Source organism: Eleutherodactylus coqui, chromosome 8 (genome assembly GCF_035609145.1).
Source record: "Eleutherodactylus coqui strain aEleCoq1 chromosome 8, aEleCoq1.hap1, whole genome shotgun sequence".
NCBI classification, from domain to species: domain Eukaryota; kingdom Metazoa; phylum Chordata; class Amphibia; order Anura; family Eleutherodactylidae; genus Eleutherodactylus; species Eleutherodactylus coqui.
This window is the reverse complement of record NC_089844.1, coordinates 67,199,286-67,224,881: the sequence shown is the minus strand read 5'-3', so window position 1 is coordinate 67,224,881 and position 25,596 is coordinate 67,199,286. Positions and strand designations below refer to the sequence as shown.

The window sequence follows — 25,596 nt, the reverse complement described above, 5'->3', positions numbered from 1 at the left end:
AGGGGAATTCACAATAAAGCTAGTGCCAAGGCAGTGGGAGTCACTCAGCTGCATCCCGTGGGGCCCAGTGGAGGCGAGTATACCCCTCTTAATTTTACAATTAAATGGCTGGAGTTATTTTATTTTATTTTTTTGCAATGACAAAACCCCTCTAAAGTTTTATTTGGGAGTGCGGGGTGCTAGGACGCTTCACACTAAAAATGATTGGTACGTTCAAGTGATCAGGTCTCTTTAATTCTAATCACATGGAATTATGCGAATACAATTCAGCTGTCAATTCTTACGAATCCATTCTTATTACAGTGCAGTTATTTTTGGTAGCTACATTTAACCTCACGCCTTTATCACTCTATGTATGGCAAGCCTCAAGAGAAGTTTTGGAAGATGGCAGTGCCAACTGGATAACTATAGATGAACGTAGCTGCTTAACTGACTTACCTTTCTGAAGTCCTGAAAGTATTGGCAAGCTATGAATACTACACTGAAATAGTTACTGCGGTTCAAGCAAATGCCTGCGCAAGGAGAGATTCTATTTGTAAACACAATACAGCGCTGATATGCAGCTCAGGATGGTTGGAAATGTGTGAATTTATGCTTAATGCGGCTTTCTGGGCAGTACAATTGGGCTGAAGAGCAAACAATACCTGTAATGTCTTTTTAAAAAGATCCTTTTGAAAGCTAGCTGCAGGCCAGGCTTAGAAATTGATCTTCCTACATAGAATGGATTGAGGCCAGTGAGCAGGAACATTGTAAAATGTAGCACAGGACAAAAGACTTGCATGTGCACAAATGAACAAGGGAGGAATTTAATAGTGAAATGAAGCTAAGAGCTCTTCTGCTTAGACAGCAAGCGGCTGAAGAAGAGGATTTAAAGCCAGTAAAGCCATACAGTCACTTACACTCCAAGGAAGGGAGTCCGTGTACAGGAGATGGGCAAACATCTTGGCAACATTTCTCAGTTTGTTTGTTTCCAGGCGGTGAATAGTCTCATACTGCTCTTTGAAAATGCTTTCAAAGGATTCCATGTATTCTTTCTTTAACAAACAGAAGCGCTGGAGGAGAAAGTAAAATGGTCTCAATTACTCAGCAGACAAGGGGAAAAAAAAGATTTCAGAGAGGGTTGTTTAACGGGATTCTAAACATAGAGATATTCTAAATTGGTGATAATATAGGTTGTCTGTCCAGAATCTGGCAGCTTTATTTCCTTAGTGGTTGGTCTACCGTATGTTGTGCATTAACCCCTTGGAGAGATGGACAATATTTGTTTTTTCATGATGGCCTTTTAAGAACCATAACTTTTATTTTTCCTTCGACCTAATACATGGTATATAACGGCTTGCCTTCTGCAGGACAATTCATATTTTTTAATGGTACCATCTGATGTAAAATATAATGTACTGAAAAAATGTTTAAAAATTCCCAAGTGGAGTGAAATGGAGAAAAAAAAAGTGGACTTGCATCTTTAGTTAGGGGTTATTTTTACAACATTCATGGTGCGATTTAAAAAAAGAAAAAAAAAAAAAAGAAAAAGGACAGGTCAGGAAGTGTTTCATTTTTCCTTAAGGAGAGCACCTAGAAGGTGAGTGAGGAGACTTATAGGGCCATCCATGCTCCTTTGGGAATTATGCAAATAGAGAGATAAAACAATACCTCTGCAGCTCCACCTATTGGAAGGCAGCATTCCTGCAAGTCAATGTCAGACCCATTAAGAAGCATTATAACAATGACTGGGAAATGTAAGCAAAAGCCAGAATCTTCTCCATAAGTAAAAGCTAATCATACATAGACAGTTGTTTCGGGATGATTGCTCCTCGTCAGTGTTAAAGGGGTTGTCCCGCGGCAGCAAGTGGGTCTATACACTTCTGTATGGCCATATTAATGCACTTTGTAATGTACATTGTGCATCAATTATGAGCCATACAGAAGTTATAAAAAGTTTTATACTTACCTGCTCCGTTGCTGGCGTCCTCGTCTCCATGGTGCCGACTAATTTTCGCCCTCCGATGGCCAAATTAGCCGCGCTTGCGCAGTCCGGGTCTTCTCCTGTTCTCTATGGGGCTCCGTGTAGCTCCGCCCCGTCACGTGCCGATTCCAGCCAATCAGGAGGCTGGAATCGGCAATGGACCGCACAGAAGAGCTGCGGTCCACGGAGGAAGAGGGTCCCGGCGGCCATCTTCACCGGTAAGTATAGAAGTCACCGGAGCGCGGGGATTAAGGTAAGCGCTCCGGTAAGCTTTCTTTAGGTCCCTGCATCTGGGTTGTCTCGCGCCGAACGGGGGGGGGGGGGGGGGTTTAAAAAAAAACAAAACCCGTTTCGGCGCGGGACAACCCCTTTAAGCAGGTTTCTGGTTTGGCTAGTGAGAGGCTTATAGATGTGGGTCAGGAAGGAATCGTTTCTCCTTTATGTAGAGCACCTAGAAGATGTGCAGAGCAAGTTGTAGTTTTATAGGTATTTTTTTTCGAAGGGCTTATTTAGATGTCCGTATATTGGCTAGGTTTTCACACCTGGCTGATTAACGCTGTCTCTCTCTGCAGGGGGAGGATGGCGGGATGGGAAAAGAGCAGTGCACTGAGCTCCCGCCCCCGCCCCCTCCACCATTTGCAATGGGAGAGGGCGGGGCAGGGAGTGGTGGAACGTAGCTCTCCCCTCGTCTCGGCCCTTCCATTGCAAACAGTGGTGAGGGCCGAAAAGCGGGCGGGAGCTCAGTGCACTGCTCCCATCCCGCCTCCTCCCCCTGCAGAGAGAAACACCGTATATCGGTGGGGCGTGAAAACACGGCCGATATACGGACGTCTGAATAAGCCCTAAGGGATATGAATTTTTGATAATTTCTTATTCCATTTTCTGAAGTGAAGTGGTTAAAAAATGGAACTACACCAACACACACACACCAACACACACACACACACACACACACACCAACACACACACCAACACACACACCAACACACACACCAACACACACACCAACACACACACCAACACACACACCAACACACACACCAACACACACACCAACACACACACCAACACACACCAACACACACCAACACACACACACACAGCAATTCTGGCATTGCACTTTTTTTAAAAGCCACTCGCCATGGGAGATAACTGTTATATTTTATTAGTTCAACCTTTTTTTGTCTTCAAATGCTGCATTACCAATTATGTTTATTTTTTAAGCTTACGTTTTATTTGTTAAAAATGGGGTCTTTTTAAAAATTTTGCATTTGGCTTCTTTTTTTTAAAGATATTCAAGGTCAAAGTTTACATCATGTGTCCATAAAATGAAGAATGTAATGTTACTATAAAGCACGTTTATGAAACGTCTGTTCCATTAGCTTCAACACTAGTCCAATCAGAAGTTCTACCATAATTTGAAGCAAAGTTATAAACTTTTTTTGTTGACCTGGTCAGCATAAATCACTTTTTTTCTCATGTTTGTAACCCTGCTGTAAAAATACTGGACCTCTGAGGGCTAAAGGTTTACATCTGCAAGTTACTTTATGCAGTCTACCATCCTACCAAATTTCCTGAAAATCTGAAACTGTTTGGTTGGCAGCTATGATAATTTGGTATGGGATGGCTCACCAGGGAGTAGTAAGTATGGAGAATTCATTGTCTTGTTCCTCCGATTTGGCCCACAAACTCATCAGACTGTAACATCGTTGAACATTTTAGGATCTGCTGGAAAGGGCTGTAAGATCTGCTCCCACATATCTGCAAAATGTGCACCAACTGAAGGAGCTGCTGCAGCGGGCATATGTCTAGTTCATATGGAGAATATTTACTGCATTGTGGACTCTGTTCCACATCATCTGTAATATGTGATTCGCCAAAAAGGTATTATTGAGTAGGTGGTCCTAATGCAGTGACTGTTCAGTGTACAGTTCAGGCTGCTACAAATGCAACAATACTGATTACCTGTTCTGCAATTTTTGCCCAAAAATAATTATGTAAGGGAAAAAAATGTGTAGACTTATTTCAGTTTATTGGGACTTCAAGGGGTCTTCTGGTTTAGTCAAGGCACATTAATACATCCCATTTTAAGAGGATTTGTCACTATACAATCCTGCCCTGTAAAAGAGATGCTTAAAGGGGTTGTCCCGCGCCGAAACGGGTTATTTTTTTTGTCAATAGGCCCCCCGTTCGGCGCAAGACAAACCCAATGCATTAGTTAAAAAAAAAAACCCGTTTAGTACTTACCCGAATCCCCGCGCTCCGGTGACTTCTTACTTACCTTAGTAAGATGGCCGCCGGTATCTTCACCCACGATGCACCGCGGGTCTACTCCCATGGTGCACCGTGGGCTCTGTGCGGTCCATTGCCGATTCCAGCCTCCTGATTGGCTGGAATCGGCACACGTGACGGGGCGGAGCTACGAGGAGCAGCTCTCCGGCACGAGCGGCCCCATTCAACACGGAGAAGACCGGACTGCGCAAGCGCGTCTAATCGGGCGATTAGACGCTGAAATTAGACGGCACCATGGAGACGAGGATGCTAGCAACGGAACAGGTAAGTGAATAACTTCTGTATGGCTCATAATTAATGCACGATGTACATTACAAAGTGCATTAATATGGCCATACAGAAGTGTATAACCCCACTTTCTTTCGCGGGACAACCCCTTTAATATAGGAGAAGGTCCCTTATATTTAGCATCTCTGTCCAAAATGCAGGTAGGGAACAACATAGCAGCGCACTCCTCTACCTACAGGGGTGTAGAGAGGCATAGGAGTGCTCCCCTTATGAATCTAGTGGCCTGATTACTATGCGGTGTATTCCATAATAGCTATTAGCCACATGGCGTAATATTTTGTGCTATTCAAGCTAATAGGGCAGTAGACCTGTCCATAGTCTAGTCTATGCTGTTCCAAAACAGGGCAGCATAATATGGTGGAATATCCATCTTTAGGAGATGATCTTAGCATTGACCGGAGCCTGTTGTAGCATGTGTAAAGCCCATTTTACACGGGACCCCGCACTGATTGCTCCTGTGATTTCAGTCAATGAAGGAGAAGCTGGTTGGGAAGCTTTCATCTACAAACGTCGGCCCGTTCAGGCCCCCTGCACAAGGCAGAGGCGGATTCCGGCTCTGTCAGCAGCGGCGTCCTTGCTCACCTGCTCTGTCGCTGTCTTTTCTATACTACGGATGGTCCCGGTGGCTCGCCGTTGCATAGGCGCAGTAAAGATTTTTTCCCCCCGCGCCATTGCTAGGCGATAACGCGGAATCCATGACTTGTCCGCAATGTTCATTACGGAAGGCCCGCGGGTCGGACAGCTTCCAATGATTTCAATGGAAGCCATCCGTGCGGAGCCCGAATGAAAATGGAGCATGCTGCGATTCTTCCTCCACGCGGAAATCGCAATTAATGTCTCTCGGACCTCCATAGGACGTAACGGGTTGTATTTGCTGCGGATTCGTTGAGCGGACGCCGACCGTGGATTCCTCAGCAAATATCCGCCCGTGTGCAGGAGGCCTTACACAGAATGATGCAAAGGCAGACAGACGATAGTTTTTAGGTCTGCAAGAAAGATCCAATCAGCGATTTATGTCTGATCAGTCTTTCACTGCATGCGCTCACGTAGCACAATTATCTGCAAACTGCTCGATCTAACGAGCGATTTACGAGATAATCGTGCCGTATAGAAGGGGCGAAAGGTTTCATGCACAGGGCTATTACCGACAGCACAGACAGTTGCAAAAATCATTGGTAAGCTAACCACTTAAACTAAATGACAAAGGGTGACAAAAGATAAAATGAACAATTGATTTACCCCAGCAAGCAAACCGAAAAACTTCTCGTAAGTTCTCTGCTGAGCGCAGCAATCCAGTATCATGTTGCAGAGTTCTTTCTGTTTAAAAATAAAATTGAAATATTCAGTAAGCAGATTTTCTTTCCACAGCTGCAGCACAATGGACTGTAAGCTAAATGTGCAGAGAGGCATTTCCCATTTGTTTTACTTCTTAAGTAACGGTAATGAATACAATAAAATATGATTGCGCTAGAGGTTTGTGCATAGCAGATATATATTGATGACAATGCACTCCAAGCCTTTTAATATTCTACATGACATTATATTTGGAGAGCCATTCAGCACTAATAAATATGTTAAGCACAGCACGTTCTTCAAGGAACATCCAACTGGAAAGTGACAGCAGCAAAGAAGTCAAAAGTAGATACAATGGTGAGTAAGGTCGGCTACAGAATGGCTGGCACTGCTGTCTCAGTGCCAAAACCAAAAGGTCTCCTATATATTTGATGCAATTGTATAAAAAAAAGTTCTGCTGAAGACCGTCAGGTTAAATAGTTGTTTCGCCCAGGTTGTCAACCAGCAGATAAATGGATAATGGTCTCAATAAGTTCATCCATCACACACGCAGATTATTCTGGTAGTAGAAACATAAAAAGAACCAAACCCAATATATCTGTACAACCTCCTAGGTCAACTTCCGCTTGCGGAATCTGGCTCTGACCCCGGCTGGCGACCATACGTACCTTAGTTTTTCTGTATTGCGGATGACCGTGGACGCTCACCGTCGGTCATGTGCAGTGGAGATTTTTAGAAAAATATATATTTGCTTTTCCCAAGCCTTTGCTAGGTGATGACGTGGATACCTGCAGCCTATATGCAATGTCAATTGCAGATGGGCCACGGGTCGGAAGGCTTCCATTGACTTCAATGGAAAACGTCCGTGGGGATTCCGCATAAGAATAGAACAAGCTGCGATTTAGGCTTCATGCCCACAGCCGGGTCAGATTCAGACTGCGAAATCTCGCAGCGTAATCAGACTCTGCACCCCCCAGAGAACCCATAGTCACCTGTCCAGATCCGCCACGAGTGTCTTGTCCGGCGCACATACGCAGTGCATGACGCGCCAATGCTGGGCTGTGACGCAGATTCCCACGATACTTCTGCAGTGCTCGCAGCCGAAGTATTGTGACTGCAAGGGAAGCTGTCCGTGCGATTTTCCGCACAAAATAGCAGTTGATTTCCGCTTGTGGGCAGGGAAGAAGCGTTTAACACAGCATGTCTATGGGCGGACATTGCTGCGGAATTCGCGGTGACTGCCAGACCGCGAATTCCGCAGCAATAAATTGTCCGTGGGCATTCGGCCTTAAAATCCACTTGCAGAAAACGTAATCGCTACTTGCTTATCTGAGCGGATATGTGAATGTTCTATTCTTTCAATGTGTGCGGAATACGCGGATCGACTGTCCAGGCAACAATTGCGGATTCCGCAATAGAAATCTGGTCGAGTGAGAGCAGCATTAAAGGAGCATTTACCGCCTGATCAAAATTCTATTGAGCCATTTCTTGGTTATATTCATTCTTGGAAAACTGGAGATGATCAATATAGCTTACATGCTGTACCTGATCCCTTGTATGTGGACATGAGGAATAACACAATATCTGACCATTATAGGACTTGTATACAGCTGGCTGTATGTATCGCTAATTTTTACCTCTCTCTGAGTTGGTGGATACAGACTAGCTGCTATTTTATAGACTGCACATGGCTAACTAGCAGGTTCTGTTACCCAACTCACGGTAGCACATACACATCAAAGGGGTTCTGTCAGCAAAATAAAAAGAAAATTATATTCACCTGCATCCTGCCCTGCATGCTGTACATTGTAACCCATGGAAAGAAAAAAAATAAAAAAAATAAACTAAACTTACCTAAATCTGTTGTATTTCTTCCCTCCATTGTTTAGCTGTCGAGTGAGGGGTCATCTCCCAGTGGCTCCTGCGCGCTGACCTGGCTGTGTCTAACCTCTGATATCCTCGGAGAGTCGACGGCGAGGGCGCAAGCGTGCCAGGAAGGGGGATGCATGCACACTCTCCCTTTACTCTCAGAGGACTACAGAGGTTAGATGTGGCCAGGCCAACGAGTGGGCGACGTGTCAGTGGCTGGAGCGGAGCGGAAGCTGGCACTTTGCCAGTTTCTGCACTGCAATAGAAAGGCTGCTGAAGGGACATCAGGAGAGCAGCAGGTTTCGTGGTGAACGGTCCGCTAAGGCACAGGTGGGTATACCTTTTTGTTTCCTGACAGAACCCCTTTAAAAAAGGGATTCTGTCATCAGGTTCATACTGCCCAAACTATGGGCAACACACACATGGCAGGGAAGCCTATTGCCCCTTGCAGCATTTCAGAATAAATGCACTTTAAAAGTTTGACGCTGAGCTCTGAGTTACAGTGGCCGGTCACACCAGCCTCTCCCCACCTGCAGCATGAAGACGGACAGTTCCTCTCGCTGCTTATGTATAGGGAAAGAGCTGTCGCTCGGCATGCCGAAGGCCGGGAGACGGTGGTGCAGCCCACCTCCATGATTTGGAGCACAGCGTCAAACTTGAAAGTGTATTTATTCTGAAATGCCAGAGCGTAGGTAAACTTTACGTATCATAGTTAGGTGTCTCCTTTTCCAATCATCATAGGTTAGTTTTCTTATACTGAGCAGTTTACTGCTAACGACAGTCATAAGCTGGTTCCCCATTTACACATTCTCCAGATATGACTGACAAGATATGCCTGACTCATTGAGAGGGAGCAAATTCCGCAGCGGAGACGGCGACATAATTGGCATGTCGCAGATTTGAATTATGCACCGCAAGTCAATTTCTGCAGCTTGAGAGCGGGATTTTCAAAATCTCAGTCACTTTGTGGCCACTGTAAATGCAGCGGAATTTACGTACCGAAATTCCACTGCAATTTTGTTCCGTGTGAACCGCACCTAAAGCTCTGTGCACACTGAGCCCTACAGTTGGTGAACACACTAGGAAATGCTCCCTTAAGATCTCAAATTTATCCATAAGGCTCCACTCAGCTGGAGGCCAAACGAGTGTTCTTTTGGCCTCTGCATGTACTTCTTTTTTTCCTACTAAATCAGGAAAAGCAGCGGACTGCGCTTTCCTATACATTGGGCTACCATTAAAAGAAAATATACCACTTTGTGTATATTTTGAAGGGGACTAACTTTTTAGACAACTTAAGCTCATCTACCTACTTTTATTAATCTCATCATTTCTGCAATATACTTGCATTAAAGATTTTGTTGCTTTACCACTGTAAATTGTGTTTGGAGTATTGTAGCTGCCACTAGGTGTCTCCTTTCCATTTTCTGTAGTAACAAGGACCGAGAGACGTTTCCTTAGCAATGGGGGGGGGGGGGGGGGGGGGAAGCCATCTTTACTGGGGCACTTCCCCGCCCCTATACCCCCTGCTGATTGGACTACAAACTGTGCAATTCAGCATGGGAAGTAAGGGCATGAAAGTGCAAGACAGTGAACTACTGGCAGGTTGCTAGGCTTGCTACACGCCTGCTGCATGAAAGTCAATTACAAGCAGAAGGACAATAGAAAAATGAAGAAGAACTTACAGGCATGAAATGGTGCAATCAATGAGTGGGTAAGGAGAACTGGTTATATCTTAGAAAACGTGTTGAAAACTCAGGTATGCTTTAACATTGTGGCCAAAAGACAACATATGCCACAGTATGGCTTTATAGCGGTAAATGTCAGAGCTTTCTGCAGGAGGTAGATGTTGGGAAACCGTCCTGACATATACCTCCAACAGAAGGTTCAAATGCAGTGTGCACAGAGCATAATTTGTTTAAATTTGGACGCAAATTCAACTAAGCTTCCCTCCCTCTCCCTTAAGCATCTTCCATTTCTTTGGTTTGCCTTACGTAATTTATTGCTATACGCATGGGGAAAAACCTAATCTGGAATCTAAATACTTTACACATATCAATATTTTAAGCCCATTGTCACACAATTTTGTAGGGACATTAGCTTGCAGCCTTACTCACTGAGGAAGAAATTACCACAATCAAGCCCTACTTATGCAGAATGATTTCACAACATAAATGCAGCCTGCAGGGTATTATTATAAAAAGTCAATGAATTGTGTCTTGTACAACACTATGAAACATGGTTTGATGCTAATGAAGTCACTTACAGCAGCAAAAGAAATTAATTCTGAACCTAAATGTGCAAAAAGCCCTTATCCCTTGTGGTTTTTAGTAATTAACTATTTTAACAGTTTAATTAAATATGCCAAATCTTAAAGGTAATTTGAGAAGTTTGAAGGAAATGTAAGTCTTCTTGACGCACGCAGTGTGCGCTATACAGCTCTAATAAAATAACCACATTCCAAGGGACATTTTTTTTTCTTTTTTTCCACTTAAACAAACATTTACCTTTATTTCTTGTCAATTAAAACAATTCAATAAAAATTAGAACATAAAAAATGAACATCATGCAGATGTGAAGACACCATCAAAATATGTTGCTACGCCCACAACGCCATTCTGCGCTACAGCAAACCATTGTGTTCACAGCCATACTTGGGTTTCTGTCTGGTTCCATGCCAGAGAAAGGAGTGGCGCATAGCATGGGATAGTGATGGGCAAGTACCAATGGTGCACTGCGTAGCCACCTTTGGGAAGCCCATATATTACACCACCTGCATGTTCTCTCTTCCTTTCTGGCATGTGAATGCAGAAGGGGTCCCCAAGTTTCTCAATTAGTGGGGCAGTCACCTTTCAGCCATTTATGGCATATACTGTCCAAATGCTATAAATATTTGGAAGTATATGCCTTTAAAGGAGTTTTCCAGTTGTAAACTATTGATGGCCAATCCTCAGGATAAGCTGTCAGTAGTAGATTGGCGGAGCTTTTTTCTTTGGCCAGGAATGTCTGCTAATCACCTGTCTGCTGGGCCAGTATACCCATGAACTGAGACGATTTCAGCAGGAAGTAGGTAGCGCCATTTCAACTGCAGTGGCCATGCTTGGTATTGCAGGCCAAGTTCCCACTTAAATGCATGAGAACTTGGCCTGCTATACCAAGCCTGGCCACTGCACCGGAAATGAGGCTGTCCACTTCCTACAGAAAACAGCTCAGGTCATGAGTGTAGCAGCCCAGCAATCAGCTGATCAGCAGGGCTCCTGGGCGATAGACCCATACCAATCTACTACCGATGGCCTATTCTGAGGTTAGATCATCCACAATTTACAGCTGGACAACCCTTTTAAACTTTACTGCAGCCCTTGGGATTGGTTCCACCTAAGAATGTACCCTGTGCACCAGAAAAGCTTGTACATCCTGCTCTACATAGATATACATTTGTATCATACAGGTAAGTATCTCCAAAATGTATAGATTAGATAGTAGATCAAAAGTGCTAACAACCACTTGTCCATCACATGAATTGTGACGTCATCACAGGTCCTTTATGCTTGTGTACTGAATGAGGGATAATGGGCGGACTACACCCCTCTCCACAAACCCCTGCGGCCTCAGTTGCTATGGATACAGCAGTACTCAGTCAGGCAGTTTGTAGCTGGTTGTGAGACAGCTGCATACCTGTGTGGAGACTCCAATAAATGACGCCTCACAAATGTACACATTGCGCCACCAGAAACACTGGTACTATAAACACTACCAATAACTAGTTACGTAGAATGTATTAGATGGAGGAGAAATAATAGAGTTAATCCTAAAATGGAGGTGCACTTCAATTTCTATGGACCTTGCTGGATTTTCCTGAAAGCTCACATTTACAACATTTTCACATTCTAAAGAAGCCATATATAAATATATTTGGTGTAAAAATGCTCCTTAAAGGGGTTGTCCAATTATGAGCTATAGATGCTATAGCTACATATCCTCAGGATTAGCTATCAAAAACAGATCTGAAGGGGTCAACTGCTCAAGTCCCCCGCCGATCAACTGCTCACCCGGCCACTGTACTCAGCCAGGGAGCTGATTTTTGACAGAAGCAGACAGCTCCATCTCCACTTTGGTGGTCCGGCTTGGTATTGCAGGGCCAAGTATCCACTCAAATGAATGTGTCCAAGTGCAACAGACAGTGAACAGCTGACCATCCATCTATAGTTCATAATTGGCCTACTCATTTAATTAAAGCAGTGTTCAGCTATATTAAACATACCACCACCCCCCCCCCCCCCCCCCCCGCAAAAAAACAAAAAGTTATAAAAAAATCATGTCATCCATTTATTGAAAGCAAGCAGTAAAATGCTCCATGACTGGAGAGGACACAGCAGTCATTACAATTAGGAGGCCATCTGTACTCCTGCAGAAAAAAAAAATTGGAATCTTTTCACGAGACAGATGTCCATAAAAAAAGGCGAGGAAGATCCAACTTCGTTTATTGTCCCTAAAAAGTCAGGTGGCAATCAGGCATTAGCATAACTCATAAATGAGCTGAACTCTGCACTAATCAATGAGTGAGCCGCTACGGTGGAAGCTAAAAATAAATGCACTTTTTGTAGCGTTATTATTAAATATTTTCAGCATTTTTTTTATTATTTAAAAAAGAAAAAAAACTCACTACAGCACACAGGAAAATGCAGTACTTTAAGGGTACGTTCACGTGTAGCGGATTTGCTGCAAAATTTGACAGAGACTTAATTCCCTAATTTGAAGAGTTGGAATCCATACTGAGAAAACGCCCCCGCATGTCAATTCTGCTGCGAGTATTGTGTAGACCTCTCCTGCACCATGTGGGTGATATTCCAATCTAACCCACATAGCTTGTACTGTAAACGCTGCCAATCTTCTGTGAGGAGAATACATAGCGTTTTCGACCCATTTGGAAATACCCCAAACAGGCAGCAGCGTCCCAAGAGAACGGATCATTTATTCCCCAAGCAGGTGTCCAACTTGTGTGAAGGAAGCAATCCAAATCCTTGATGACTCTGCACGTTTGTTCCTACGGTAAAATAAGACTGCAGAGCTGCGGCTTCGGAAAGGTAATGGGTTCTCACAAGGTGGTCGTTGTGCACAGGAAGCAGCTGTTTCTGAAGACAAATACAAAAACCACTCTTTTTCCCTTTAAAAGCAGTTTTAGTAACTCAGTTATTTCTACTAATCGCCTTTTAGCTCGTCTGCTTCCCTTGGAGCGAATCTATTGGGCCGTCTTCACATCACGTCTTTTTGTCTATTTAACATATCCGCCAGGTAAAGCTCCTGATATATACGTTAAAACGAGGCTGTCCCAGGTGCCCAACAGTAGCGTCCATCACCCACAGACTATAGTGGTACCCATTTAATGATGCGTTATGAGCTTTCAATCAGTTTTCATGATGCATTTATTTAACACATTCGTTACCCACAGGCTTTAATGCCATCCATTTATTGGACACAACATAAGAAACCGTTGAAAAGCTCAGGACATACGTTTAACCCTTTCAGGACCACAATAAATTTACGTCATGCGGCCGTGAAAGTTGTATGGAACGGGCTTGGGAGCAGTCTGCTCCATACCCAGCGGCCATCAGCTGTCTTTCAAAGTCTTCGGCCACCGGCAGCTGCCATGGTCGAAGTCAATTCTCAGCTCTCTTCTTGACCCCTTCCAGTCTCTACATTCTACAGAAACTGCTCTTACTAAAGTGTCAAACCATCTTGTGACGGCTACATCAAATGGCAACCATCACTCTCCACGGATCCTCCTGGATCTCTGTGGCATTTAATACCATATAAACGGGGGAAACGGACTTCCTCTGGCACCCAATTGGCATCTCCCGCAATGCAATCATAGGGTGCCGATGGGCTAGCATGGTATCCCAAACCCTACTGAAAGCTCCCAGGGCTGCAACATATACGTGGTTCTAATTTACAAAAAAGGGAGCAAAAGTGAGCCTGGTAACTACAGGCCAGTAAGTCTCACTTCAGTAACGGGAAAAATTTTCGAGGGTATTCTGAGAGACGCCATCGATGAGTACCTCAAGGAGATTAAGGGAATAACTCCTCGCCAGCATGGATTCATGAAGGGTCGCTCATGTCAGACAAATCTGATCAGTTTCTACGATGAAGTAAGCTCTAAGCTGGACCAGGGAGAATCTATTGATCTTGTATATCTGGACTTCTCTAAAGCCTTTGACACCGTGCCACATAATAGGCTAATATACAAAATGAGGCAGCTCGGACTGGGCGAAAACGTGTGTAAGTGGGTAAAAAATTGGCTCAACGATAAAAAGCAGAGGGTGGTAATAAACGGTTCGTACTCTGATTGGACCACAGTCGCTAGCGGGGTGCCACAGGGTTCAGTATTAGGCCCCACTCTGTTCAATATATTTATTAATGACCTGATAGAGGGGCTGCACAGCAAAATATCAATATTTGCAGATGACACAAAATTATACAATATAATTAATGCAACGGAGGACAATGTGCGGCTACAAACGGACCTGGATAAGATGGGGGCTTGGGCAGAAAAATGGCAAATGAAGTTCAATGTTGATAAATGTAAGGTTATGCACATGGGCAGGAGAAACGGATGTCACCAATATTCACTTATTGGGGTACCACTAGGGAAAAGTGATATGGAAAAGGATCTGGGGGTATTAGTGGATAATAGACTAAACTGGAGTAACCAATGCCAGTCAGCTGCTGCAAAGGCAAATAAAGTCTTGGGGTGCATTAAAAGAGGTATAGGGGCAAAGGACGAGAACATTATCCTTCCACTATATAAGGCACTTGTCAGGCCTCACATGGAATACTGCGTACAATTCTGGACACCGGTGCTCAGAAAAGATGTCACAGTGCTTGAAGGGGTTCAAAGAAGGGCAACTAAACTAATACATGGAATGACGGGACTGGAATACCCAGAGAGGCTATCCAAATTGGGACTATTTACTCTAGAAAAAAGAAGGTTAAGAGGCGACCAAATAACCATGTATAAGTACATGAGGGGACAACACATGGATCTCTCCCGTGATCTGTTTACACCCAGGACCACAAAGGTAACAAGAGGACATCCGCTACGATTAGAGGAAAGTAGGTTTCATCACCAACACAGAAAGGGGTTCTTTACTGTAAGAGCAGTTAGACTGTGGAACTCTCTACCGGAGGAAGTGGTGATGGCAAAATCGATAGAGGAGTTTAAAAGGGGACTTGATGTCTTTCTGGAGAAGAAGGATATTACAGGATATAAATATTAGGTTAAGTGTCAATCCTGGTATACAGGCAGGTAGGAACTATTAGGGGTTGATCCAGGGAACAGTCTGATTGCCATTAGGGAGTCGGGAAGGAATTTTTCCCCCAAAAGGGCTAATTGGCTTCTGGCCTTGGGGTTTTTTGCCTTCCTCTGGATCAACACAGTAGGATAGACAGGCTGGACTAGATGGACAATGTCTTCATTCGGCCTTACATACTATGTTACTATGTTATGTATGCTTGTCAGCTTCTCTATTGTATATCAAGCACAGTGCCAAACATGCCTGCTTATTGCATTTCAATTCCACTCACTTCAGTAGGACCGATCTGCAGAAAGACCACTATCTGTATTTCCAATTAGCTCCAGCAACATATCTATGTGACTCTCTCCCTCCTCTCGATAGACATCTATGGGCAGCAGGAGACAACACCCTCAATATCCTGTTCTCTCTCGTCTCACACGAACAGAGTCCAATTATGGAACCCGCGATCAGCGTCTGCGAGGCGGATCCACGCCAAATGCAGACATTGAAAGGCATAAACGCTCAAGTTTTCCTTCACATTCATGAATACGAATTGCATATACCACAAGTGGAATAAATATCGCAGACAGCCTTGTTGGAAGTCAATGGACAGAGTCTGACCTGCAACCCATGCGCAATTAATACTACGTATTGGCTGTGGGTACCCGTGTTATCGCTTAGTGACGCCGTGGGAAATAAAACATTGAGAAAAAAAACTAAAACTGAACTGTGCACGACCAACGGCGAGCCGCTGCAGTCATCACATTACAGAAAAACCAGGTACGCAGGGTAGCCAGCCGGGCTCACATCCGGAATCCGTCCGGCTCGGGTGAGCCCAGCCTACCTCTAGTGACTAGCACTTTAAAGGGACTTTTCAGTACAAAAAAACCCAAACAATTTTATGTAGATAAAGCGATTTGCACTTTTTCTATTTATCGCATTGGCTCCCACATTACCACAAATGGTCTCAAGGAGCGGTAATCATTTAACACACAAACTTGATTTAAGCAATACGTCATTTTCGGATGACACATTCCATTTCCAACCAAGGTAAGTAGTGATTTGCGATCAATGCAACAGTATAATAAATAAGCGTTCGCATTATACATCATGGCTCTCATACGCTTTTCTTGCAAGGGCATTTTATTGTCTTACTATAGAGCAGCCATTGCACAAATACATCATCCGACACGAGGAATATTATCAACGTTATATAATTTTCACTCCAAAATACACGCTGCAAACAAAGCCCGCTCTGCTGAAGTTAGAAGCGAGACCAAACAAGTCTACAAGGCATAATGACGGCTTCTATGTAAAACATCCCACATTCATCTAGTGCTCAACAGCTGTCAACCCATTTGCTGCTTTCCTTACTATTCTTTCATTACAGAAATCCCCAACTTAACTACAGAGAACATTTCTTATAAAAATGACTAAAAACCCACTAAATACACTCCGCTGCAATGCAATTTCAACCAGCAATTATGCTGCACGATGCAACGGCTTGGAGTCTTTTTTGGGTCCCCACGACAAATAGCACTTCAGACGTAACTACTATCTCTGGGTTGTAACTGCCAATTTGTGTCTTGTGGAAAGATGCATGCTGGACGGAGAGGAGATGTTCTCTGCAAAAATAGACTTAGACAAAGGAAATGTGTCAAATCCAAAAAGACATTAGCTGGTTGAATGTGCCATTTAAGATCGGCAATTCTACACTACATGGAGCGGTTTACAAAAAGAATGACACGAGGAAGCCTAAGTGCAAAAATAAAAGTACAGGCGCAAAAATAAAATAAAACTCAGATTAAACAATACATGGATGGAGAGGAAAGCAATGCCAAAAATGTCAAACTTTGGATACAAAAGAGGACGAGGTCATGATGAGTAGTGTCACTTCAAAACGCATGTCAAGTCTGAAACGCAAAGAACTATAAATCATGGAGTTTGGAAGCTTTGATGGGGCTTTCCTGTGGGATAATCTGTCAAGCTGCAAGATAGATGCTGAGGAGGAAAATATAAAAGTGAAGAAATGGAACGCCAGGCAGGTCATAAATATTGTAGTATAATTAACACCTTATTACATGTTTAATTAATCCAACATGATGCTGAAAGGTATATTCTGCTGGAAAGAACGTGTACTTCAAGAGTGGTTTATATTCGCAGATGTGTGCATTTAACTCACAGATACGCCCAGCACCTGTTTTTAAGGAAATCTAGGGCGGCTATTTTGCTGGCATTGGGCTACTACACAAGTTATCCAATGTAACAGTTAAGAGGGCCCCGTCACCTTCCTCCTGACATTCCTGCATTAGTAAACACGTGTTCTTCTTAGCCGTTCACAACCATCGTCGACCCAAAAGGCTCTACCACAATCCAGTGGTCTCTCCCTCTGAAGTTGGTGCGTGACACGATAAGACTTTTTTCAGAGTCCATGCCCGCACTCTTCCATATAGTTATATAGGAGAATGCGTACTTCAGACTCTGAAAAGAGCAGGATTTTCACGTGACAACTTCAGAGGAGGACACTACTGGATTGTGGGCGCGGGCGAGTATAAATAATGCATCAGCTGGCTTCCCTGCCACGTGCCCGAACAGTACCATAACTTAGTTTATAGTGCTATGGGAATGTGACAAGTTCCCTTTACGGCTGGTTTCAACACAGTTTTCTTTTTGAGCCAAAGCTTTAAGTGGATTTACAAGCTATGGGAAATATAAGGGAAAGCCTGTTACCCCTTCCTGCTTTGGCTCAAAAAACTGCATCAAAAACCTGTGTGAAGCCACCCTAAGGGTAGGGAATGGGATAAAATGGTAAACCATACTGCTTCAGTCCCAATTAATTCAGGCCTGAAAGCTCTTACAGCGGTTACATGTTCCATTCAGAGTAAACAGCCATTGACAAATGACTGCCTGTTTAAATGGTCTGACAGTCACTTGGTTTTTTGGGGGAGCTAAAGAGCAAGCAACTCTGACAAGTGAACGATTCTCACTCCCTTGCCCTGTCTGGTCCTATGTGTTTTGAACAATTACTCAGGCAACTATCAGCCCTGTGTACAAAATACCCTTAAGTTTTGTAAAAGTTCCTGAAAACCCCTTTAAGAATACACCAACCACATTTATAGGTACCCTATATTTACTTTGATACAATGATATCAGGTCGTATATATTCTGCCATCTTGTGACTCTTCAGTGGTGGCCAGAATACATCTGATAGATGGAAAATGTTGGAAAAGTTTAGTCTCATGACCATTACGTGATGTAGACCACTGGAACATTCATACCAGTACCTTAACAGCAATGCGAATAGTGCAAGCGGTTATCATAAAAGTACCTTTTTCAAACACTACTCAGTCCTTTGCTTGAAATCAAAGCACACACCAAGCCCACTTCATTAGTATCGTATTTTTCGCTTTATAAGACGCAGCAGTCTATAGGACGCACCCCCGTTTTAGAGCGGGAAAATAGGGGGAAAAAAAATTTAAACTCACCCAGGGACAGCGCAGGGTTAGTGCCGGAGCAGAGGGAGCAGCAGAGGTCTGAAAAACCGGCGCTCCATGTCACAACGGCGCGTGTGTGCAGCAGGAGCTTGAAATCCCCGCCTCCAGAAAGCTAATACTGTGATTGGCTAACACACACCATCAGCCAATCACAGCCATTCAATGACATCATTGAATGGCTGTGATTGGCTGAAGGCGCACGTGTGTTAGCCAATCACAGTATTAGCTTTCTGGAGGCGGGGATTTCAAGCCCTGCGTCCAGAAAGCAATGCTCTGCCGGGGACCAGGAGGGAGCGACAGCCTGCAGCAGCGCCACAGAACGCCGGGGGAGGTGAGTAATGATTTTTTTTTTTGCTCCACTGTATTCCTGGCGTATAAGGCGACAGTTGGGGGGTCGTCTTATACGCCCCGTCGCCTTATATGCCGGAATATGCGGTATGTATGGGCGGCAGTGGGGAGGAGAGAAATCTTCTAACTGATCACACATTTGTTCGTGCGATCGCGAATTAAACGCGCAATCGTGCTAAATAAATCGCGTCCGCACGTTAAATTCGCGATCACGCTTAAAATGGCGATCGGAACGAATTTTCGGCACATTCGCTTTATAAGACGCAGGAACTTTTGCCCCCCACTTTGGAGGCGGAAAAAGTGCGTCTTATAAAGCGAAAAATACGGTATATCCATAAAAGGCAAAGTGTACTGATGACACTTAAGAAATTGAGCTTCAAAATCCACATTTAACATGACGATTTCAACCACCCATTTGAAGAAGTGAATTCCGTCCAGAAAATCTTCGCCCTCGAGAAGGAGGCACAATGCAACCTGTTCTTCACCCATGCCAACAGGGTCCTCCACCCCCCTCCACTAATCTTTGTTCACCCACGTTCTGCTCCACCTCAGTCTCTCTTCAACAACACAACAAACATCTGTTCTCTCCCACAACTTTAAAAGTTTTGAGAAAATATAAAATAAACACTATTCTATAGCCCATTGTATTTCTTCACACAGCGGGCTTCATGGCTACTAGTCTATAATGGACAAGAAGGTTACTACTAATCAGTTTAAGCTTACAATAGAAATTAAATACAAGGGCATTATTGACATGGCCCCATCACTGTGCAAAACTTACCGTCTGACTATCTGGGAAGTCCATCTTTATTAGCTTGTGAGCACATTCTTCAAAATCTAAGCTGAAGTAAAAGAATAAAAAAAAAAGAATGTTATGAATATACTCTAAACCTTCAAATGCTTATTACTTTTCTTTGTATTTACACTGGTATTAGCGTTGACATTAATCCCCCGACAGTTTAGGACAAGCTCTGTTCGTCAACATTACAGTTTTGGATGAACAGAACTCGTTCTACTTTAAACAGCTCAAGTTCATCACTGACTGCGGCATCTACCATATATTCCGGCGTATAAGGTGACGGGGCGTATAAGACGACCCCCCCCCCCCAACTAATACGGTGTAAAAAAAAAAAAAAAAACAGTACTCACCTCCCCCGGCGTTCTGCGGCGCTGCTACAGGCTGTCGCTCCCTCCTCGTCCCCGAGAGAGCATTGCTTTCTGGATGCGGGGCTTGAAATCCCCGCCTCCAGAAAGCTAATGCTGTGATTGGCTAACTCACGTGCCGTCAGCCAATCACAGCCATTCAATGACATCATTGAATGGCTGTGATTGGCTAACTCACGCAGCGTCAGCCATTCACAGCCATTCAATGACATAATTGAATAGCTGTGATTGGCTGACGCCACGTGGCATCAGCCAATCACAGCCATTCAATGTCATTGAATGGCTGTGATTGGCTGACGGCGTGTGAGTTAGCCAATCACAGCATTAGCTTTCTGGAGGCGGGGATTTGAAGCCCTGCATCCAGAAAGCAATGCTCTGTCGGGGACGAGGAGGGAGCGATAGCCTGCAGCTGCGCCGCTGAACGCCGGGGGAGGTGAGTACTGTTTTTTTTTCCCTGACTTTTTTTTTGTATAGCCGGCGTATAAGACGACCCCCGACAGCATGGCAGATTTTTCGGGGTTAAAAGTTCATCTTATATGCCGGAATATACGGAAAATGCTTTTGCAGAAAAAAAAATTTAAAACCTTTCTCCCCTTAAACAAGGCTTTAAATATTGAAAATGTAACTAAACAAAAAACTACACATAAGAGGTATTGCCACATCCATAAAAACTTGTCCTATAAAATATTACATTTATCCAGCACAGAAAATCTTGTAAGAAACATCTAAAAAAAAAATGCCAAAATAGTAGTTGGTACTGTTGTATCTTGTTTCCACCGGAACTATTGGTGGAGACAATGGTGTGCCGGCCACGGTGACAGGGAACACTTACGGAACACCCACCAGCAAGTGGCTCCGACGGTCACACATACAGCGGGGGCAGCGGCACAGAAGCAGATCGGCCAGCGCTGATGTGAGATAGCAGGGGACACTGAGGGTGGGGACCGGCCAGCGGCAGTAGAGCAGTGAGGGGAGAAGGCAAAGCGCAGGGGAGAGTTTGATAGGTGATGGCAGCGGAGCCTGACAGCACAAGACATATTGCAGCACTGGACCTGGGAGCTTACATAGCCGCTGAGCGAATGGCCGCCAGGTGCCGATATCAGTAGCAGGGACACCTGAGCACACAAGCAGTTCAGGCAGCGCTACTATGAGGTAGCCAAGATGGAAAGCAGGCACCAGACAGCGGCGGAGCAGCGATAGGAGAAGAAAGCGGAGCCTGACGCTTGGAGCTTACATGGCTGGTGAGTGAAGGGTTGGCAGCCGCCAATAGTAGCAGGGACACCAGAGCTGGGAGCTGACATGTCAGTCAGCACAGTGCCAGGGGGATATTGGACAGCCAACCCAACAGCTGGGGGCGTGCACTCTGCCTCCACCCATTCTCCTGGCTAACCAATCAAGTTGTGGGCGTTGTTTGGGGGGATACGGTTTGTCTCTACCCATTTTTGTGGTGGAGATAAGATACAACAGTACCATAGTAGTTTTCTGGTCATCTTGCGTCTCGAAAAAAGGAATAAAAAATTATAAAAACAAAACATATATACCTCAAAGCGGTACCAATTAAAATTACAAGTTGTCCCCCCAAACAAGAAGCTCTCACACAGCTCTGTCGAATGAAAAATAAAAATAATCTTGGAATGTGGTGCAGAGGTTTTTTTTATTTATTTTTTATTTATTTATTTGTTTTAAAGATAGTGTTTATATTGTGCAAGAGTTGTAAAACATAATAAAAACTCTGTAAGGCCGCCTGCAGACGGGCGGAAATCCCGCGTCGGGATTTCCGCCACTAAAAGCCTGCATAGGAGTGCATTACACAATATGCACTCCTATGCAGACGGCCCCGGTTCGGCCGCGCGAAATGTCGCGCGGCGAACAAACCGCGGCATGTCCTATTTCTGTGCGGGGCTCGCATGAAAGAGCCGAGGCCGCCGTGCGCGGGTAAGTACGCGCTCCTCCCTGCAGGCGCTGTGGTCGGGTCCCGCGGCGAGAATTCTCGCCGCCGGATCCGACCTGCCCGTCTGCAGGCGGCCTAAATTTGGTGTTGTCATAATTGAATTGACCCATAGAAAAAAAATGACATTTATACCACATGGGAAACACCATAAAAATAAAACATCTCCCTTAAAAAATACAATAAAATTGCTCTTTTACCATGGCTCCAAAGTGGGGAAAAAAGGTATAAAAATAATAAAAAAGTTATTGTTTGCTGTAACAACTAGAAATCGTCCTGTAAAATACAAGGTGTCAACAGCTGCACTGACAAAAAAAATATATAAAGTTATGACAACTACAATACAAAAGAAGAAACGATCTACTGGCTCTTAAAGGGAATCTGTCAACTCGAACATGCTGTCCAAACTGCAGGCATCATGTTGATGAGTAGATGGATATATAGTAGAGATGAGCGAACGTACTCGGATAAGCACTACTCGTCCGAGTAATGTGCCTTATCCGAGTACCGCTGTACTCGTGCAGAAAGATTCGGGACGCGCTGCGGAGCGGGGAGCTGCAGGGGAGAGCGGGGAGGAACGGAGGGGAGATCTTTCTCTCCTTCTCTCCCGCCCGCTCTGCCCCGCTCCCCGCTGCGACTCACCTGTCAGCAGCGGAGCGTCCCGAATCTTTCTGCACGAGTACAGCGGTACTCGGATAAGGCACATTACTCGGACGAGTAGTGCCTATCCGAGTACGTTCGCTCATCTCTAATATATAGTTTTATGGGGGAAAATGCAGTATATTTTGTATTTTATTCCTTAATCTCTCTGCTCTTTCTGAGCTGAGCCGTCCAATGAGCGGTCCTGGCAGTGACTGACAGCTACCCCTGTATAAACAGTCACCTTATAGGGGATACAAGTATTTGATACAACAGACTAGTCAGGGGACGCCGCAGATCCTCCTAAAAAAGTAACATTTCCATGAGAAAAAAAAAATCAAGTTGAAACATTTAAAAAATTGCTTCTTCTGTATAATGAAAGTGCATGGATCAGCGAGAGAGCCGGAGGAAAGGTGATAAGTACAGCAGGGAAAACTTAACATTACTATCAAATGCATTTTGCTAAATCTGAAAATTGCCTCCCAGGGAAGCAGGGGCTGTTAAATCATTAGGGGGTTTTCAAATGAAATCAGATCTATTTATTGCAAAAAAGCCAGTAGAGTTATAGGAATGGGTAGGCTCCATTAAGCATCTGTAGGTATAAGTACATTTTACGGTCACAGAAAGCCATTACACCAGCATTATTTTGATCCCGGCTTTTTGCCGATCACACATATTTGAAAGCCAGACATTATTTTGCTTCTGATTTTTTTTTCTCCTGCATTGCTGAAAAATAATTAGGAAAAATAGACATCCAAGCGAGATGAAATAACCGCATTACCATATGATTATCAGCAGGTAAGATTAGGTAGAGCAAGGCTGCCTGTCTGATACAAGATTATGAATGTGCCAGCTACGGGCTGAACATAAATGGCTATAAAATCAGACAGAACAATAATACAGTCAAAATCGCTGATTTCTACCAGTAGGGGAGGGTTTTTTTGTTTTTCTTTAATTAGGTTGAAATGTTTTGCAAATTAAATTAGAAATAGTGATGAGCGAGCATACTCGCTAAGGGTAATTGCTCGAGCGAGCATTGCCCTTAGCGAGTACCTGCCTGCTCGAGAGAATAGGTTCGGCTGCTGGGCAGGGAGCGGCGGGGGAGAGCAAGGAGGAACGGAGGGGAGATCTCTCTCCCTCTCTCCTCCCCCACCCCCCCCACCGCTCCCCCTTCTCACTGCCGCAACTCACCTGTCACCAACGCCGGCAGCCGAACCTTTTCTCTCGAGCGGGCAGGTACTCACTAAGGGCAATGCTCGCTTGAGCAATTGCCCTTAGCAAGTATGCTCGCTCATCTCTAATTAGAATGTTTCAAATGTACATTTTATATATACAAATTGATTGTTGCACTGTTTAAAGGGAATCTTTGAGCCCTATAGGGAACAGGTAGTCCGGGGATTGGTGTTACGTACTCACCAGTTGCCTCGTTGCAGTATTCTGTCCATGCAAAGTTGCAGCACACACACCGTGATGCTCTACAGTCAGTTGGTCGCGCTCTCCCATTCATCACTATGGGAGGCGGCTGAAAAGAGTCACACTGTGTAGGCGCTACAACTTCACGGGGACACAGCACTGGAAAGAGGCACCTGGTAAGTATGAAACGCCACTCCCAGGACTCCCCGTTCCCTCATCTTTGTGTCCCATAACATAGTTGATGACAGGTTCCCTTTAGGCCGCCTGCAGACGAGCGGGTCGGATCCGGCGGCGAGGATTCTCGCCGCGGGACCCGACCCGAGCGCCTGCAGAGACGAGCGCGTACTCACCCGCGCCCAGCGGCCCCTTCATGTACCGGCTGCCGGCGCATGCGCAGACCGGAGCCGGCGGCCGGGTGAGTGACGTTTCTGTGCGGGGAATAGGACATGCCGCGATTTGTTTGCCGCGCAAGATTTCGCGCGGCCAAACTGCGGCCGTCTGCATAGGATTGTGGAAATCCCGCGGGAAATCCTGCCATAATCCTGCCATAATAAATCTATTTGATACACATCATGTCATGTTCTATAAACCCCAAACCTGCTATGCTGTTCTTTCCACTAGTAAAAACAGAAAACCATAACAGACCCACTATAACACTGATGCCACTTGCAGCATTTTTTGGAGAAACACCAATACAGTTTTTGGTACAATTTTTTCAACCAGCAGTCAAAAGTTGATCCAGCAGGAAGAAGTAGGTGTCCTTCCTCTATATTTCCTATATCTTTTGAAGTCAGTGCTTTCGTCTTTTGAGTGCTTGGTGATCTTCCTTACTACAGCAAAGTTAGCTATAAGTCAAGACCAAATTAAGTTCTGAAACCCATCAGAAAACAACGTTTTTTTATATGAAAGCCAAAATACCCCTTCATGCCCGCTACTACGCCCCCTCATTGTCAACAGTAGTGCCTTATAGCTATCAGTGACACCCCTATCACCATCAGTGAATACAAACCCTGTCCATATGTCCTACTAGGCCATATTGATGTCAAAGGGCAGAGCCCTGCTCAATACCCCTCTAGGACCCACAATATCATTCCACACTATATGAGCTACTCTGTACTGGCAGACTCTAGCTGTGCTTGTTCTCCTGAATGACTATCGAGTGCTCTGCAAGAAATGACTGGCTGCCAGCAGTATACCCTAGCAAAATCAGCTGTGCCCCAGAGGCGCCATAAGCAGTAATATTTGGTCTAATGAAACTGCCACGGTCTGTTGGCCAGGACAGGGTCATGGCACGGGGGTCTCGACGCATAGATGTACCGATTGCACTGTTCCAGTCTGTCCGACAGGTTAATGTTTTTGTGACTTGTCATTTCTTTAGGTATTACTTTGGTTGTTTGTCTGTATTCCGTCAGTGTTTTCCCTCTCACTGATTTTGTTCTCGTGTGTTGTGCATGGATTTTACTCCGGTGTTTGTAGAACTCTGTCTGTCCAATAGAATTGCCTTCGTCATTATTTTCTCTGTCTTGGTGGAGAGAGGACGTGTTTGTGGTGGTTCGAGTTCTGCTGTAAAGCTAAGAGGGGTTTTTCGTTGGTTCA

At 44.6% G+C, this 25,596-nt stretch overlaps 1 protein-coding gene across 1 annotated transcript in view; it reads right to left on the bottom strand.

Annotated features, from left to right (window-relative positions):
- CWC22 (CWC22 spliceosome associated protein homolog) overlaps nucleotides 1–25,596 on the bottom strand; it is a 94,475-nt gene that overhangs the window by 22,505 nt on the left and 46,374 nt on the right. Inside the window, exons 13-15 of the mRNA XM_066575762.1 lie at nucleotides 19,618–19,678; nucleotides 5,783–5,860; nucleotides 900–1,052 (exon numbers count right to left, since the gene is read on the bottom strand). Of these exons, the coding sequence (XP_066431859.1) occupies nucleotides 900–1,052; nucleotides 5,783–5,860; nucleotides 19,618–19,678 (292 nt within the window). The remainder of the gene's footprint in view (nucleotides 1–899; nucleotides 1,053–5,782; nucleotides 5,861–19,617; nucleotides 19,679–25,596) is intronic.